Source organism: Leucopleurus acutus, assembly GCF_964270905.1.
Source record: "Leucopleurus acutus genome assembly, chromosome: 10".
Classification (NCBI taxonomy): domain Eukaryota; kingdom Metazoa; phylum Chordata; class Mammalia; order Artiodactyla; family Delphinidae; genus Leucopleurus; species Leucopleurus acutus.
This window is the reverse complement of record NC_139153.1, coordinates 86,137,595-86,157,662: the sequence shown is the minus strand read 5'-3', so window position 1 is coordinate 86,157,662 and position 20,068 is coordinate 86,137,595. Positions and strand designations below refer to the sequence as shown.

Here is a 20,068-nt window from a genome sequence, read left to right as displayed (position 1 = left end):
GCATTTTTAACTATGTGAGCACAGCCCAACCCCTAATTGAGAGAGGCAGCAGAGCCTACAGGTTCTGAAGGTTCTGGACACAGGCTCTGGAGACAGACCTTGTCAAATCTTGGTCCTGTCACTTTGTAGACTACAGAACTCTGGCAAATCACTACAAATCTCTGTGCCTCAGTTTCCTCCACTATCAAGAATGATAACAGCGGGCTTCCCTGGTGGCGCAGTGGTTGAGAGTCTGCCTGCCGATGCAGGGGACACGGGTTCGTGCCCTGGTCCGGGAAGATCCCACATGCCGCGGAGCGGCTAGGCCCATGAGCCATGGCTGCTGAGCCTGCGCGTCCGCAACAGGAGAGGCCATAACACTGAGAGGCCCGCGTACCGCAAAAAAAAAAAAAAAAAGAATGATAACAGCATGCATCCACAAGGGTTGTTGTTGGGGATTAAATGAGTGAATGCAGATAAAGCAATTCGGAGCAGTGACTTACACAGAGCTGGCACTTAATAAAAGCTAGTTGTTATTTACAGGGTGTGGCTCATTTAAAAGGCACCACTTAAGGCTCCAACAGAAGGCAGGTGTCTCCTGCACACATTTGCAGACACCCCTACAATCACCCCTACTGTCGGTCTGAAGTGATTTGGAACACGCCAGACAGGGCACTGACCTTTTCAACATCAAGTTTAATTAAGGTTGGTGAGGAGCTAACATGAAATGTTTTATGTCTTTCCATGTAGTTCAGTAAGAAAGATTTATTAACTTATTAACATGTCTTGTTAGTTATTTTCAGCTGCTCAAAATGACTGCTCTTTCCAGTCAGCGACTTCTCCCAGGAAAGACCAAAAATAGATTCTGACCATGTTGACTTCCTAGGCTGGCATTTGCGTCACTAGACCATGTTTCTCCAACATGAGTATCAAAAGCTTAAACAAGTGTGGTGCTTGATTAAAACTCACCTGCCTCTGGTAACATGCAGAAGGCTGTAGATGTGTCATGGTGAGGCCACGTCAGGCTAGAACCTTCTCCTGCTTCTCCTTGCTATGGAGTGTTGCACTGGCCAGAGGAACCTGGTTCCAGAGAGCCGGGTCTCTGTGATGTGCTGACCTTGCTTCCTGAAGACCAACTATCTGAGCCCATCAAACTCAAGCTAATTCACCCCACTCTCCATTTAGCTCATCAGACTGTGTCCATTTCTACAACAATAAAACCACCCCAGCTGTTGCCCCAGCTGCCTCACCCTACCTCTTCGGTCAAGTTGCAGATGTCTTCTGTTTTTTTTTTGAAGAGAGCAGAAATTCTCTTCAATACACAACTCCTGAAATTTCCTTCTCACCTCCATCTCACAAAATGTGCTTAACTCAAGTGTACAATAATAAATCCCCGCTTACATTGTTCGTGGATATATGCTTCCTCTCTGCTCTTTCTAGTGTTTTCTGGCTAGATTAGAAGCAGTAAAACATAGTAGTTAATAATGTGAGCTGAGAAGGGAGGAATCCAGACACTTCTTTTTACTAGTTGTGTGACTTTGAGCAAATTATTTAATTCATGTCTCACACACTTTGTCAAAAGCATGAAAGTCATAATAGTACCTTCCTCATACGGCTGTTGTATTAAATTTTTTAAAAACCAAATAAGATGCTCAGAAGAGTGTTTATCGACAGTTATGTATCAAATTAATACTATCATTTTTGTTGTTGCAGTTTTGTTGCTGTTATTACTGTTACAAGCTGCTAGTGGGCAGGGGTCAGATCACCCAGTCATAGTGCCAAGCAGAGATAGATATTTAATAAACTTCTTTTGATAATGGCTATTGATGAAGATAAGAATGAGGGGAGAAAATGCCAAATAAGGTCTGGGTTTTTAATAAAGTAGGCAAAAATGATTTCCCTAGCAACCAAATTTCTGAATGCATTTCCACCATCTTCTCAAGCTTCCTATTTATTATGACAATTTCCTGCTTTCAAATATTGAACACTAAACAGGAAATTAGTTTGAGGATGATGGTCTCCAGCCAAGGAGAGTAAAGCAATTTCCGTGGCAAAAGTAACCTAGGAAGACACTCTTCCTAGGACATTTTCTTCAGAAAATGGATATAATGAACATGGACCTTGAAATAATCTCAGTGGACTTAAAAGTTTCACTCCTAGAAATGAAGGGCAAAGTTCCACTTCATCTGAATAGCCCAAATTGTCATCACAATTATGGTTAATTTTCTAACTGGAGACTGCCTTTCATAAACGCAAAGAAGAATCTGATGCTGCAAGTTGGAAAGTGGGTGGCCCCCTGGCGACACCCTCACCGTGTCAGGGTCACTTATGTGTACATGAGCAGAGAGGCCAGGATGAAGAGCCTGGAGGCACGGCGCTAAAAGTGCAGGTGTTACCAACGTAGGGGCCTTGGACACTTTAATCAATAGAAATTGGTAAGAAGCCAGACGAATTCAGGAAAGGCTTTATTGGGACTCATGCTGCAGCATGAGGGAGTGGAAACAAGTAACAGGTGCGCTTGCTCACTCCCCAAGGAGGGCGAGCTGGTCCCTCAAATGGGGTGAGGGTGGGGGCAGATAGGTGGGTGGGGCTGCAGGGGTGGCATAGGCAGTCTGCCCACCCCCTTGGTGGTACTGTGTGCAGGGAGCATGCACAGGACCGTTTTTCGCTCCCCACACCTCAGAAGTGGCAGTTGGTTTTGGGCCTTTTTCTATCTTATTGTTCATAATCTGCCCCAACGGTGCATGTGCATGCCTGCATTATTTTTGTCCCTTATAGTTACTTTGTATTCCACTGCTCAATAAACATTTCATTTAAATATTAACCTTGTGAATAATCCTTACACCATTAAAACAAAACTCCTTGAGCAACATCATAATTTATATCTATATCTGTATCTGTATTTGCATATAGTAAACACACTGAAAAGGATAAATAAAAATAAACATTTAATTAATGATGAAGATGATAATTTTTAAAACTTTACACTAACACGATGTCCAAACCAGTATCTGGTTACCTACTAGTATTTCATAGAAAGTCTACCACTTTGGTCATTTCACATTCACATAATAGAAACTTTCCAATATGCATCCAGATTATCTGTGGCTTTTCACTTGGGCTGCGTGGGTTGGGATTAACAGTAATTAAGGCTCTAAGGTAAATACAAAGACGAAATCCCTGAATTTTACATGTAAACAGCTTGTGTGATCAATGTAAAACTTACCAAAACTAATGCCAAGATGATAAAACATCAAGCAGTATGGGTTTGATCCACCCCACTGTCATCCATACACATACTCACACACCAGTATCACCATCAACACCATCTCCTCCTTAAGATTAATCAGCAACTTTAGTAACAGACAAAAGTTGTGAACCTAGCCGGTCCAAGCTAATATAGGTACAGCAAGACCGAAAGTATGAGCTTTGGAGAGTATTTTTGTCAATAATGGAAAAGCACCAATAAAGAATCAATTCTGGCTCAAAGGTGGATAGTAAAGAGGCGGTAAGAAGCCAGGGAAAGTTGGCAGGAGTCTCAAAAGAAGATGCCAAAAACCAAGTCAGAAAGCTAATAATCCTAATACCTAACAGCTGCGGATGCTTACTCTGTGCTGACTACTGTACATGCGTTCTCTCTTTATGGCCTCCCAGGTCAACAAGGTAGCTACTATTATTTTCTCTTTTGCATAAATAAGCAAACTGAGGCTCAGAGAGGTTGAAAAAGTTACCTAAGTCACACAGTAAGTGTTGAAAGACAAAACTCAAACCAGGTCTGCCTGGTGCTGAAGCCTGGGTATTTAAGCACGAGGGACAGTGGAAGTGACCCAAGAGGAAGGGAGTAGAGAAGGCAGCAGGAGGCGGACAAGCCCTGGTCATCCAGCACCTCCACAGATGAGGGATTATGGCTCAGGACAGCATGTAAAAAGCCAAGCTCATACTTGTCTGCTCATGGCATCTGTGTCTCATACGAAGTAAAGAATCCAGAGATAGTCCTACACCAAGTCTTGGGGTCCCAGTTCTTCCCCACTGAGGACCTGACATTGCCACAGGGGACTTGCCTAGGCTGAGAATTCAGCCTTCTTTGAGTTCTTCGACCTAGGTTTGGCCTTCAGCTCTATCTGCCTTTGAATGTAAGAAAAAATAATTCTTTTAAATGCTGCCAATGAGGCCCTCTGTATTTCACACTCAGCTTTACATTCTTGATTAATAGATCCGAACCTGTCATTTTCTTTCTTCAATGTTTAAAGGATACTTAGCAAGAGCAACCTAATTCCATAGCCCTCCTTAGGGTAACTATTTCCCCACATACCTCTCAAATCCCAGAGACACTGCATTTATTGCATCCCCTTCCATTTATATACTGTCCCAATTTACCACAAGTGACATAATATGCCAGAGACCATCAAAACTCCACCTACCCCAGTGATGGGGTATTGCTATCTGGCTGATGAGTTATCCACCTCCAGAATTCCATCCTAAAAATCTATTTCCAAAGCCTATGCTATTATAGGACCCCGGTCTTGGGTTATGTCCCCTAGATGCAGGACCTGAGATGGGGGTTTTTATATGATTTATTGAGGGAGGGTTCTTAGAATAAGAGGAATGCGGAAAACAGGGGAGGGCAGTGGGGAAAGGAGAGCAAGGATATACCTCAGCTAAAAAGTGGGCTGATCCCACAGAGAGTCCTGGAGCACAAACTGCACCACGGAGTTAGCCCTACCTTGAAAAAGAAGGTGGACATTTTTTCCTCCCATGTCAGTCAGTCATTCACTGTAAGCTACCAGCGTGAGAATGTAACCTCTTGGGAAATGCAGCTTCTGTTTGGCTGAGGGGAATTCTCTGAAGGAAGTCAGCACTCATAGCATTTGGTGGAAGGGTGCCCTGGCCAAGTAAAATGGGATCTGGATGGGGCACCAACAGCATCACCCATTTACCCAAGAGTCAATGAAGAAACAGAGAAAATTACAAGCCAAATGACAAAAAGAAACAATATGTCTCAAAACTTGTGGTTATAGCTAATGTGATACATACTGGTAAATTTATAGCCTCAAACGCATATGTTAGAAATGAATAAAGCCAAAATATATTAGCAAGGCATTCAACTTAAGGAGTTACAGAAAACACACAGAAAGGAGAAGGAAAGAAATATCAGTGGTAATAAGAGAGAGCAATAATGAAATAGAAAAATTATGCAGAGGATCAAAGAAATTGAGTATTTTTAAAACATTAATAAAAACAAATATCTGGCAATATTGAACAAAAAAGAAAAACACATATAAACCATGTTAGAAATGAAAAAAGAGAGACTATGACTAGATTTAGACAAGAGTTTTTTAAAGTTCTAAAAGAATACTATAAATAATTTTGGCAAATAAATTTGAAAACATGAAAGAAATGAACAACTTTCTAGATAACTATCAGCTGCCAATTTGATTCGACAAACAGAAAACCTGAATAGACATATAACCTTAAAAGAAATCGAATCTTTTAAAACACCACTTCAAACATACAAACACAACACCAGGCTGAGGCCATTTTAAAAGATTCTTCCTTCTAAGGAAGGGCACTCAGTAGCAGAAGATAAAAACTTAATGTTATCTTGAGTATAAAATAAACAGAATTTGTTTTAAAAAAACACTTCTGAACTAATATCTTCTCATGTATATTCACTGACAAAAAAAAAAATCCCATTACATAATTTAGGACTCAGCAAAGAGAAGGAATTTATATTAGTCGGCTCAGCCGCCATAACAAAATACCACAGACTGAGTGGCTTAAACTACAGGCAATTATTTTTCTCACAGTTCTGGAGCTAGACGTCCATAATCAAGGCGCTGGCAGATTTCGTTTCTGGTGAGGCCTCTCTTCTTGGCTTACAGATGCCTACCTTCTTGCTGTGTCCTCTCAGAGCCTTTCCTTTGCGCCTGTCCAGAGAGAGCGAGCTCCTCCGGTGTCTCTTCCTCTTCTTATAAGGACATCCTTATAAGCATATTCTTATAGAACCGCACCCTCATGACGACATTCAACCTGAATTTCCTCCATAAAGGCCCTGTCTCCAAATACAGTCACACTGTGCATTGGGAGCTTCAACCTACAAATTTGGAGGAATGTGATTCAGTCCATAATAGGACTGTCCTCCAATCTTGGGCCAAGAATTTCCCTAAAACACATGAGAATTTGGTATAGCTCCCAACACAAATTAATGCGGGAGAACCGCATGTTCAATAAACGCCGCTAGTGTAATGGCGGGTGGGGCGGGCGGGCGCGCAGCCTGTAGCGCTCGACCTTCCGCCGGAGACCTGGATACCGCGAGACTGTCTGCGCGAGACCGGGAGCAAGGCGGGTCGAGGTCCCGCTCCGCCAGTGGTCAGCGGGGCAGGGTTCCTCCCGGTGACAGGCGCAGTGCGGCCCCTCTCCGCAGAGCCCTCCAGGCCCTCTGGCCTCGGGCCGGCGGGTGAGCTGTGGGGCCCAGAGACAGACTGGGAGCTGTGTTCCTGCAGAGCTCCAGAGCCCTGGCCACGGCCACCCTCTGGCCAGGGCCCAGGCCTTGAGGCGGCGGCTAACCTATCCCCCATCCCCGCCTCCATGACCTGACGGTGGCCGCGGTCTCCACGGGTCGAAGTTCGCGGGACCCGGCGGCCTCAGGAACAAATACAGTGAAACCAAGGGGAGTATCTCATTGAATTTTAAACTCTGTGGGTATTTTTTGCAATTTAAAATCATTTTTGTTATTACTAAACCCATAATAAACGAAAAGAGAACGGCGGGACATCCTTGCATCATTGTCTCTTTAATGGAAGATTGAGTTTGTGAGGGCATTTGAGAGACCTGTACGATGATTTAGTAGATTAAGGTCACATTCCGGGGAGAAAAAAACACTTAGAAACCTGCAGAAAAGCTGTATGTTTAGTCTCATAAATATAACCAATGCATGCTAGCCATTTTACAGCACCTTGTAGAAATTACAGTCCTTGTTGGTTACGGGAAGTTTCTAATGTCAGTTAGCCATGTGGTCTAAAGAGATTTGACTTTGGCAATCTAGATGCCTCCTCAGTTGCCCAGGTTTGCCTATGGAATAACAAAGATACAGGGGTCAGCTATACAAGAGATGCATTAATGAGTTCTCAGTGATGGTACCTGAATCACACACATTTTGTTATTACATACTAAGAAGGCAAAATGCTTTTGCTTCACTGTTTTTGCTTCTCAAACATGAAAGGAAAACACAAAACTATTTTAATTCAATAGAATGAAGGCAGTGAATATCTTACAAACTGAAGCAGAATTTTAACCAATCTCTTTGTAAAACTGTGAATTTATTCCTATAGCTATATCTACACTAAATGTGCATAATTTGTTGTTTTTACCTTTATCATAACAAAAATTCTGAACCTGTGTTTCTCTAATACCATCTCATAAAAGAAAAAACTGAGTTTTTTTAAAATATCCCTCAAATTTTTATCAACTAAACAACATGTATATGAAGCTGTAAAAAAATTTTCTTTACATAATGAAGTTTAATATCTATGCCAAATAGAAACAAATATCTTTTAATGTGCTGAATTTCCACATGGTTTAAATCAAAAGTATCTATTACGCTTGTGAAAAAATGTCATAAAAACAATTAATACATGAAATATTAGCAACACAACATCATAAACTATCCAAACACATTTTAATTATATAAAACACAGATCTATTTGCTAAAAAAAATACAGCAAACTTACAGAGTGAGCACTGATACAGAAGTAAAAACCTAAAAGCTCGTAATTTGATCAAAACAAATAATTGTCCTTACAAAGAAGAGTTCTAAACATACAAAAATGATGAGCTCAACTTAATCTTTACCTACAACTTCAATAATCACCCATTATCATTGTACATATTAAGGATTTAAGACACAAGAAAAACACTGAAGCAAAAAAAACAGAATAGGTTTTCTTCAATCTTCTTCTAAAATTGACTACTGTCATTCCTTCTTCCCATATGCCATTACATTTGTGACAGTAACTCAACCCCTCAATTAAACTATGTGGTTTAAGTGGATTAAGCAACAGAGAACACATTTGGTTCCATTCATAGATTAAAGCTAAGTCGTTGTTGGCTTAAGTCAGCGGAGCTCCATTAGTTACCTCCTGATTTTATAAATGCTTTATTGTTATCCAGACATTTTTTAACTCCCCATCTCCTACAGTATGCTATGCCTCTTCAAAAATAATATTTTTCTTCCTCATCAACATGTAGGGGCACATATTCATTCTCCAAGTCACTTAGACTTCATGGTAGGAAATATACAAATTTCATGTGGTAAGAACAAAAATCAGACCCATCTAAATACCAGGATAGTTTCTGAAAAGCAAAAATCGTACACTATTTACAAAAATGATATTTAATAATGAAGAACTGTATGTGCTCATCACCTTAGAAAAACAGACTAACCTTGAAAAAAAAATCCTTCCATTCCAGGTTATTACACTCATACAAGGAAGCTAAAAAGCTTCTGCACTGAACTTGAACATTAGATAAACTAATAGACTAATAAGTCATACTTTTATTGTTTGTGGTGAACTTGGCTACTTGGTACCGAAAAGAGTCCTCTCTACATGTTCATGGAAATCACACACACATTCACAAGCAGTAATGACCTTTTGACAGAGCCTGTGTTTGGTTGGTACAAAATATTCTGAGCCAAAGTATATGGTACTTAAGACTGATGACAAAGGACTAAAGAACTGTATTCTGTAGTTACTTTAGAAAAAACGATTTTATATATTAATATATATCTCACCCCTCCCTAGAATAAATTTTCCATTAAAATGCTGGTAGCTTTTTTATTTTGAGAAGAATTTTAAACCTCTTAATGTCTTCAGGAACCATGTTTTAAAGTACCATTGATATACATCATTTCTTAGCATTTCCTTACCAACAGTTTTTGTCCGTTGCTTCTCTCAAAAGAGCCCTATTCCATTAATAACATTTTAAAGTGTGTGAGTGCATCTGTGTGTTTGTTATGTGTCTGTGTATATCTACATAGTCTATTTCTGTTCAGATTGGCAACAGTTCAGATGTGATGCTTTCTGCTTAGCAATTAATCTACTTTATAAACTTTTGCCTCGGCTCCTTGTTGAGCAAAAAATGAAAGGATAGAGCTAATTCTTTAGGAGAGTCAGTTAACAAGATAAAGAAGCCTTCCTGTTGTTCTGTGGCCACAATTTTAACTAGGTGAATTAGCTTTATCCTTTGCGTAGAAGGTAAGTTATTTAGTGAAATTTTCGAGGATGTTGGTTTTTGAGCTATAACTGAAAGAGTTAACATGAATAAGCTCACATTAATATGGCTTCACGATCGTGAGCCTACAGAGAGCTCTGACTGACTCTGAGCCACATATATATAGGATGGGTCTGTGCTTACAGACGACAGCAGGAATCAACACTCTCATCATAAAATGGGAGGCACGAGAGGGTATCATACTCTTCCTATGAGTCTGGCTTTCTAATATTCCCCCCAAAATGTCTTAATAAACAAAAAGTCATCCTATGTCCATAGAGAAATATAATGAGTAAAAAGTTATCTTATGGCCAGAGTATCTTGTTTTATAATTAGAAATCCATGGATGCTCAAATGCAATTTTAACAGAAGCTAAACCAGGTAATACGTCCTTTGCATGAAAATGACTTTAGTTAAAAATCTTCTTTATTTGCGCTGCAAAACTCCTAATGTTCCATTTCAACTAACAAACCAGTTGCTGACAAATGTGTTAAAACCCAATTAAATTTAAGAAAAGCATTTCATTAAAACTATGAAAATCTATCACAAAGAACAGATGAAAGCATTCTGTGATTGGTTACCACATAAAAGCTCCATGAGTTTTTCTTATTAACACCCTCTATAAAACAATACCTGAAGCCTAACCAAGATCTCTTCTGCTCACTCACATAAATGTTCTCCAAATCTGTCAGTGAGTCTCACTTAATTTGTGGAGCTACTCTGCCACGGAGGCCACCATTCCCACAAGGAAAATGTCCACATTTGGAAGGTGAATTAACTTCCATCATGTGTGTTACAGTCATCTCCAAAATGACATTTACAATTTTAATCATCTGTCAGTGATTTCTTCCTTGGTTGGACGACATAGTTCTTCTTTTTTTTTTTTTTTAGTAACATATGCTTGCAAAGTGTTTTAAAGTTATTAGTGACTGTTCATCCCTCAAGTTAAGTCACAATTATATCCTACAGACAGGTGGTGAAATATGCACATAAAAGATAAGTATTACGTCCCAATTTTTTAATTTTTTGCTACAGGTATTGTGGCCTATCACCTTCTTGAAGTATATTTAAAATACCAAACTTTGTTTTTCATTTAAAGTAACATTGTGCTTCACTAAGATGACTATTAAAAAGTTCCTGAAAACCTAAATATTAAATATGATGAAGCAAGAACAGGGAAAAAAAAAGAGACAGAATATCTTTATTGAAGAAGGAAAAGAGAGAGAGAGAGATAAAATCCTCATTAAAGAAAGAAAAAAGAATCACCTTGATAATCAGTTATAATTTCTTATATGTAATCCCACATTTTTATAAACTATTTGAAATCATTAACCCCAGGCCCGGTAATAGTGTGGGAATTTAAAAGACCAGGTAGTCTATTTCCCTAGCAACAAGAATTATTAAGATTGTTGCTTATAGTCTGCAATGCTTTACATTGTCCCATTTGAAAAAATAAGCCTATTAGTAGAAAGCACCATCTCGAGCTTATATTAGAAATATAGGACCCCATTTATAATCATCCTCCCAGATTACTATACCCTTATATCAGTATCTCTTTCCAATACTGTTACATTATATTCTCTGCATATACTTCCTATTTGTGGAAAACATTAAAATAGCTTCTAGGAAAATTACACCAGTTTTCTATAGTATTATTAAGTGCTTTATGTAACTACTTTGATTCCAAGTGATTGGTTATGAAACCTGGAGGGGAAAAAAATATTTTAAACTTATCATTAATAATGAATTCTATGAAAGCACAAGAAGTTAAAATTTCAAATTTATAACTTATACATAATTAACAAAAATATTCTTTAATATGAGAAAAACATATTTCTATATTTAAGGAAGAACTGCATCATCTCTTAAGAATTCAAAAAACTAATACGATTATTTTTTTCTCCATATATACCTAACAAGGCAATTTGAGTTAATTAACCCCTAAAACTGTAATCAGGAACTGGTTTCATTATGACAATTTTTAAACTTTTTTCAACAATTTCTATCCTATAGCTTCTAATTATATAGAAAGGAATCTGCTTGAAAGTCTAAATATAACTGACCATGAAAATAAATATTTGCTGATACCCCTAGGGGAAAAAATATGACAAGGCGGTCCTAATAGAAATAAGGCAAAAGGCAAGAGAAATTGAGGAGTAACAAACTCTTCATATAGCCTACTTTTTTTCTACTATGCTGTCTTGTTCTTTTTGTTAAAAAACTGTTTGGAGAAAATTCAATCTTTGGAATAGCCAATACTGAGTTTTCTAATATTGAACATTAATGCAAAGGAGAAGAGAGGAGTATTATTGGTAATGGTAGACTGGATCAACGAAAATCCATAGGATACCAGAATTTGCAAAACACCCAGCCAGGCTCAGTGATATAATTGGGTGTTCCTTTATAATTCCTTCCTGAGTATGTGTCATTAAAGCCATAAGGATTAAAACCTGCAGCAGTTAAGGGACGGGCATGACAATATTTGTCAGGAATACACTGAATGAATACATCCTCCTTCCAAAATGAATACCTTGCATTTTCCTTTTTGCTCTCTTAAGGTGGATTTTGGCTAAGGAGGAAGAAAGAAGGGAGTGTCAACAAGACACAGAAACATTTCAATCTATTGCCATCTTCAAATTATCTCTGAAACTAAATTGCAATTTGTTTATTCAAGAGTTTATTGCTTTAAAAAAAATAGTACATGCTTTCCTATTATCATTTTTTTTTAATTCTGTGCCTTCTTAGATAAGTGCTTTAGCATAAGCTGCCATCTAATAATCTCACTTACCAAGAACAGGAATGATCTTGTTCTTTTTCATCTTTACAAAGACAAGTGGCCAATTGTCTTCCAGTGCAAATTCCCCTCTATTACTCTTGTTTAATTTTTCTAAATGACTTTTTAAAACACATCTCATAAAAAGTCACTCTGCTTTAGTAGCTATTCAAAGTTATCTAGTGTTTCCCATTAGTTTGGCCTCTAATTTTAAATTTCAGTAGGTAGTATTCAACCATATTTTCACATTATGTTTAGCAATAACTATAGGCTTATTATTCGAGTATTATAACCCTTAATTTTTCTTATACTCAATATACTCTCTTTTTAAAAATCATCCATGCTATAACAGATTATCCTTGTTTTGTTCATTGTTATCATTTTCTTGTGAGCTGGTGATTTTTACTTCTGGCTTTGGTGGTCTTTGAGGGTCCAAGTCAGCCTGGAGGAAAACAGATGAAAACAAAGATATTTAGCTCTTTAGTTACAGAGGCAATAAAATTTACAAAGGAAAAATGACTCACTATTGCCTTTAATCTTATAAATATTCAACTAAAAATAGTTCCTTGGGTTCCCTATGTTGTTTAGTCTATCATCACCCAGTGGACATGACAATCTCAAACTTTACTTGTTCAGAAGCCCTTTCTGGGGCCATAACCCACCATGTGCTTAAAGGGCACAGACTCACCTCTTGAGCTTCAGGTGTTATTTTTCTCAATTTTTTTCTTTATTTCCTTTTGAGCTTTTCTTTTCAACAACATACCTATACTTTTCATTTTAGCATTTTCAGAGAAAAGGGAAGAGTAAAATGCAGTTCTCCTCTCATGTGACATTAATAATCCAGCCCCATACCAGATGTCTTTTATTAGTTTTCTACTAGAATTCACAAATTCTTTGTGACTATGGTACCAAGCACCATCGAGTAGATAAGAGGACAGAAAATGAAAACATAAAGGCAGCTTCTGGAACAGCAACCCTGCCCCCTTGGATTTCTCATACATTAATGATATCTCATTACAGTTTGTCTTTTACCCACTGGACTGAAAACTAAGGGGGTAAGATTAGAATTAGCTGGTTTTCAAACTCTGTTCCATGGAATCCTGGAAGTGCCATAGCTTTCAAGTCCTAAGTGCTTGAATAATTCCCTAAGTGTGAGCACAGATGCACACACACACACACACACACACACACAAACTTCATACATGCACACAAGTGAGCAAAAGCAATAGAAATACCTCTTCACATCCACTGCCAGCTCCTTGAGACTTTATTTCCTCGTCCACTGCTTCTTGAAGCTCATTATTAACCTGGTCCAGTTCCTCGCCATTTTCTTCATTGGTGCCTCTGCTCACACGAGCAGGACCTGCCTGCTCCTCCCTGTGATCCAGGATCTCCTCTGCTTGCTCTGGAGCTTCAGTAGCCTCCCCGCCTCCTTCCTCTTCAACTCCACCATCCATTCCTGAAAAGTCTTCCTTCTGTCCCACTTCCTTATTTTCTTTCTCTCTATCTTCCTCATCTACTATTTCTGCTGGCCTCTGATGGATCAAAAGGAATAATGGATAAAAATAGAAAGTATAACAGATTTTTCCATGGCACATTATAATAATGTAATAATTATAATATTACTGTCAAGTGAAACTTCCTTACATTTGCATATATACAGTATACTTTGTGTTAACCTTTACAAATATGCCACTCTTCACAAATATTTTCTCATTTAATTCTCACAATCATCCTGTGAGGTTGGTATTATTCCCATTTTACAGGTGAGAAAACTAAGGTCTGGGGAGACCAAGTATCTAGCCCAAGATTCCACTGTTTGTAAGTGGAACAGCCAGAATGAAAATGAACCGTGTGACTCCAAAATCAATGTTCTTAATCCCCATGGCAAAGAGAAAACTAAACTGCAGGTTACTTGGCCAATGTCTAGTGGCCCAGAGGAGGAGGTAAAAAAAAATTCTTTGTGGAGAGATTATCATCCCCACCACTAGTGTCTGGTATGTATTTAAATCTCTAAGTATGAAAAAGGGCAATGGCGATGGCCAGGATGTGAAGCCTGGTTTTCTAAAAATAAACATGGACAGCTTTCCATACAATGCCTAAGAGAGTTGCCTATATATCTCTAAATAACAAAAAGTGATTGTCGAGGGCTTCTCTGGTGGCGCAGTGGTTGAGAGTCCGCTTGCCGATGCAGGGGACACGGGTTCGTGCCCTGGTCCGGGAAGATCCCACATGCCGCGGAGCAGCTGGGCCCTTAGCCATGGCCGCTGAGCCTGCGCGTCTGGAGCCTGTGCTCCGCAATGGGAGAAGCCACAGCAGTGAGAGGCCCGCATACCGCAAAAAAAAAAAAAAGTGATTGTCTTGCAGATCCAAGGCCAAGAAACTATATATTCTTTCTATAAAAAATAAGAAACGCTCAAGTATTTTATAAACTAGGCATTTTTACTGTTATTTAGATACATGTAAGTCTGTTTTAAAAGAGAACAGGAGGCCAAGTTCCAGAGCCAAGACTTTGGAGAGAGAAAGACCCAGGTTCAAGTCCTGGCCAGGCACTTACTGGCTGTTACCTAACTTCTTTGAACTTCATATTCCCCACTTGTAAAATGAGAATATAATAAAACTTCCACGGAGATTAAATAAGTTACATACAGTGCCTAGCAAAGCACCTGGCACATCATGATCCTAAAAAAAAAAAAAATTAAAATATCTTCCCATTTGTTATAATACATTCTTTCCTGGACCTACCATATTTCTTCATTGGCCTTAATAAAACATGAGTTTTTTAAAGGATAGGGTAGAAAGAGAATTTGTTTTATGTTAGGACCCCACTCCTGCCTCTTTCTAGTCATCTGACACTGGACAGGTCAGTTAATCCCCTGGTATCTGTAAAACAAAGGTTTGAGGTGCAATTAACTCTGACCTCCCTTCCAACTCTGGAAGTCCATTCTCCTCTAACTACCCAAATTCTTATTATGGGACTATTCATGGTCTTCTTATAAAAGTTATCATAATGCTCTCAGTTTAGGAAGTAAAGAAGGAAGGAAATGGAGCAGAGTAGACTAAAAAAACTCAGGATAAAATTCAACACAACATTATTTCGAAGAGGAAAGAGGCAGAACCATGAATTCTTATACTCTGTCCAACATAAAGTCTCAGATTTGATTACATGATATCAAAGATGCCCTTTAAAAAAATGAAGGTTAAAAAAATGAATTCTTAAAATATTCCAATAACCATCGTGTTTGTCATCAAAGACGATGTCATCAAAGACTAAATTAAGTAATAGTACAGTGCTTCTGCATCTTTCAAATTTCCATTCAGTTGCTTAATGTCAAACTGCGTAGAGCCCTAGTGTTCCCTAAGCATGCTGCCCAGGGGGAGGCCCTTAAGAAGGCCAAATGCTGGACAGAAACTAAAGGTAGGAGGGGATGGATCTGCCAGATGATGTGGAAAGAAAAGGCAAGAGATTTATAAAATGAAACCCACAGCGCTTGGTAAGGATTTCTGGTTTTTATGCATAAGACCTAAATGAATGACGGTGAGAAAAATTTTCAATTTCCAAAGGAGAAAACACTATGTTCCCATCTCCACACACTTGTCCCACCCTCTCTCAATGCAGAGAACAAAGACGGCAGAGCATTGACGCAGACGCACTAGAAGTGATGACAGGAGAGTGTGGCAAGGGACCGGGTGGGCACTGTCATTGTGAAAACAGAGCAGAGGAAATGTCTGGGGCCAAAGATGACATTTATGTCACTGAGGAGAAAGGGCTTCTGAGGGACCCAGGGAAGGAACCGGCAGCACCAGGAGGTCCAGAGGCTTCCTCAATAAGACACTGGGACAGAGAGGGGACTCTAGGTGGGAGAGAGTTAGAATAAAGAGCCATATGTAAAATAGACAGCTAGTGGGAAGGAGCCACATAGCACAGGGAGATCAGCTCGGTGCTTTGTGTCCACCTAGAGGGGTGGGAGGGAGACGCAAGAGGGAGGGGATATGGGGATATATGTATATGTATAGCTGATTCACTTTGTTATAAAGCAGAAAATAACACACCATTGTAAAGCAATTATACTCCAATAAAGATGTTAAAAAAAAATTTACAGAGAAAAAAGAAAGAACCAACTCAGAGAAACACGGCGGGTGGCTCCCCACTAACCTATCAGAAGAGGCCATGAAAAGGCTCAGGGGTCTTGGACCAAGAGACAGCAAGTTCCCTTGCTGGTGACTCTGAGGGATTTTTTAGGGGATACTCACAGGGGGACTCTGAGAGACACTGGAGGGCTCTCAGGCACCATGACTCGAGCTAATGGGCCTGGAGCAGCTGTTTGTGCTGGGCTAGATGCCAGGCATTCAGAGACAAATACGACTGTGACATCAAAGAGCTCAGAGCGGTACGGCAGCACATCACAGCGATCGTGGGGCAAGAGGAAGGAGCAGTAACTCAGGGTGGGGTGTGGCAGCCTGGGGCCACATCCCACACAGTCTGGGCACTGAGGTTTCTACAGCACTGCGTGAATGGTGTCCGTAGGTGGAGAGCAAAGGACAGGCAGCAAATACACCAAGCACCCGTCACCTGTATGTGCCGAATGTCACTCTCAGTATTCATACATTCAACATTTCCTAAAACCCTCACAAGAACCCTACAAAACAGGCTTCTGATGCCCATTATATGAATGAGGAAAGTGAGAAATCCCTCAACGCTGCCTGCATCACACCGCAGGTGAACCAACAGGGTTAAGATGGAACCCAAGGTGGTCTTGTCCCAAAGTCCTATATTCTTTCTCAAAGTAATAACACAAGCAGTTGCTAATGTACCTAGCACTGCTGCAAGCACATCCAAGTATACTTTCAATGGCCAGAAAATATGACGTCTGCAGTAGGCAACATGACTTTTATTGTTTAACGAATTACTGACCTGAAAACAAAACATTTCTGGATTTCTATTAAAGACTGGTAGATCTAGGGAAGGAACATTATAAACATTGTTAGGCAGAGTACTTGAAGCAGGACATAACGAAAATCCAGAAATACTACAGCGCTAACGGCCAATGAGAGCAAAAAGATTTCTGTGCAAGTTACCTCTGAAAATTGGATAATCGTGTATCGCACTTCTAGAAATTGTAATCCTTACTGTGCCTAAAGTTGCCTTATTCAAAGCAACTTTGGGTTTTGGGTTTTGTTTTTTTTTTTTTTTGCGGTACACGGGCCTCTCACTGTTGTGGCCTCTCCCGTTGCAGAGCACAGGCTCCGGACGCACAGGCTCAGCGGCCATGGCTCACGGGCCCAGCCGCTCCGCGGCATGTGGGATCTTCCCAGACCGGGGCACGAACCCGTGTCCCCTGCATCGGCAGGCAGACTCTCAACCACTGCTCCATCAGGGAAGCCCTGGGTTTTGGTTTTAAAGAGAAGTTATACAGCATTTTTAATACAAACGCTTTAATAATGATACCAGAAAACTCAAATTTTACTTTAACCATTCAGGAATCCAGATATGTCCCTTGCCTCTGAGAATCTATTACAAGAGCTTGCTGAAGTCTGCTAAGGTGACTACGGCTGTCTAAATGGGAAAAAGTCTGTTTTCCTTTACTGATATCTGGATTTATACCTAAAAGTTACAGAATGATAGAGTGTTGGTTTCTGGTTTTTAGTTTTAAGTCTATCACCCTACCCCTTTCTTTGCTCCCAATCCCCAAACGCATATACATTTTTCCCCCCTTTAATGAAAAGAGCTGGGCTGGGATATACCCTAATCTCTTTTTAAGGATGGAGACACCTAGCCCTAAATTCAGCTCTGTTCTCTTCGCTGTTATTACCACCACTACTAACAAGCAGTATTATGCTTTCATCCCATTATTTCTATTAGACTTTCCCAGCACAGCTATTTTAGTAGTCATCAAACGAAGCCATATCTGGTTGGCTCAACTTTAAGAAATGCTGGATTATGGGGCTGAAATACCAATTTGATCAACTTAAATAAGATGGTAACATTAGTTAAAAGGCTTATAATCCTTTAAAATATCCTGAGTGTAGTACGAAATTTATTATTACTACAACACAATGCAGGACAAAAAAAAGAAAGAAGGAAAGAAATGCTTCTATGACAGATCTGTAATGAATAAATGAAAAGCAATGCGCTTTTTGGTGTAATCTCCTTTGAAGCAAGCATTAAATTATTAAAGATGTTTCTAGTGTATACATCAATCAAATCATCCCCAGAAGGAACACTGAGTTTTACACCCATACACATGCACACAGATAAAATCTATACCGTGGTAAGGGCCTACAAAGAAGTAAAAAAAAAAAAAAAACAGCACTCCTTCTATAAGAGAGTGGGTGTCCATTATTAGATAGCCACACTATATTTGAATAATGTGTTCCCACTCCACCCCACCAAAAAACAAAACAAAACAAAACTTTGCAACTATTTAATTTCTTCAAAATTCCCAAGTAGTTCTCAGCCTCTGCCCGTTTAGCTGGCCCTGCCTGATTGCCCAGCTAAGCAGGGACAGTCACAGCCAGCCAGACGCCAGTGTTAGCGCAGTGAGCCAGGGGTGACGTGTACACAGAACCCACGTTCTACCCGCACCTCAAAGAACCTTACAAGATTCCGATGATGTTTGCAATGTTGACAGAGAAAAGTGGACACAGGAGGCAAAAGGGCGAGGGTGGAGGGTGTGGGGAGAAAGGGACAGGGACATGGATGGAAAAGGTAAGAGTTAGACATCGCAAGTTCAACTTGAGAGAGTGAGGAAGGAGGAAGAGAAGCAGAAAGGGAAGAACCCTCTTTCCCAGGTCCAATCACACTGTCCCTTTTACACTGAAGGGAAGCAGAGCTCCCACATGTGACGCTGCCTCTCCTTCCTGCAGAAGCCAGTTCTCATGTGATTCCAAGAGACTGTGTTCATAACTGAAGAAGTTCGCCAGGCAGGGGTGGGGGTTCCTGGACAAAATTTCTGCCTGCTGATGTTTTCTACAATGGTGATGTCAGCTGCGCGAAATGAAGCAGCCGTGGTCTGTTGGGAAGGCAGGGGTCACTCTGCAGCTTCAGGCTAGTGAACCCACCTCACCCTTTGGAAACTGAGGATAATAATGACCTCACAGAAGTGCAGTAAGGACCAAACAAGATCATGCACATGAAAGACCACTATAAACTGAAAAAGCTACAAATATATATATATATACATATATGTGTGTGTGTATATATATGTTTATTATCGTTACCACTCCATTTTTCTTGCCCTTGGATGGAAAGAGTTGAGAGGCTGTTGTCTGATGAAATAGTATAATACAGGATTTGCACTACAGTCATGAAATCGTATTCTAGTGGGCCACTTGGAGCAGTGTCCCTTCTAAATCTCATTCACATGAAAACAAACAAACAAAATGTATCAAGACACTTAGCAATTATCTTGCCCTTCTTAGTTAATACAGTTAATATGCAGGCTGATGTTCAACTTCTGGTCCAATGAGACGGTTAGGTGTGATTTTCATAAACTAATCACCCTTGCTTTTAGTTACTTAGTTTATTCTTTGCTTCTGAGTTCCCTGGTATGCATTTCTCACAACAAATTTACCATCCAATAGCTTTTATTTTTTCTGAACTCTATTCACTCTTAAAAGTAATACAAATGTGCCAGCAGTAAATACCAAAAAAGGGCGACCTCCGTAAATGAGTATATGCATTTAGGTAATGCACGACTTTGTCTTCAGTTGTCATGACAGGTTGGCAGTAGCCGGTTATTCATCCTGTTTCTCCTACCTTTACCCGGAAGGTTCTTCCTTCCCTTCGTTAGACCCACCTTCTCTCGAAGCCTTCCTGGTCCCCTCAGGCAGTTGTCACTCCTGATTTGCGCCCTCAGAACACCTGTCAAACTCTAATCACAGTGTGCCATTATCCCCTACTTATGTTTGATATGAAAATAGTGAACGTGGGGCACTTCCCTGGCAGTCCAGTGGTTAAGGCTTCGCCTTCCAATGCAGGGGGTGCGGGTTTGATCCCTGGTCAGGGAGCTAATATCCCACGTGCCTCTCGGCCAAAAAACCAAA

The 20,068-nt window shown here is 39.9% G+C and overlaps 1 protein-coding gene across 1 annotated transcript in view; it reads right to left on the bottom strand.

The window, feature by feature from the left end:
- Positions 1-10,117: 10,117 nt before the first annotated feature.
- DCDC2 (doublecortin domain containing 2) overlaps positions 10,118-20,068 on the bottom strand; it is a 156,310-nt gene continuing 146,359 nt past the window's right edge. The window contains exons 10-11 of the mRNA XM_082848486.1: positions 13,258-13,557; positions 10,118-12,464 (exon numbers count right to left, since the gene is read on the bottom strand). Coding sequence (XP_082704612.1) covers positions 12,366-12,464; positions 13,258-13,557 — 399 coding nt within the window. The 3' untranslated portion in view covers positions 10,118-12,365. The remainder of the gene's footprint in view (positions 12,465-13,257; positions 13,558-20,068) is intronic.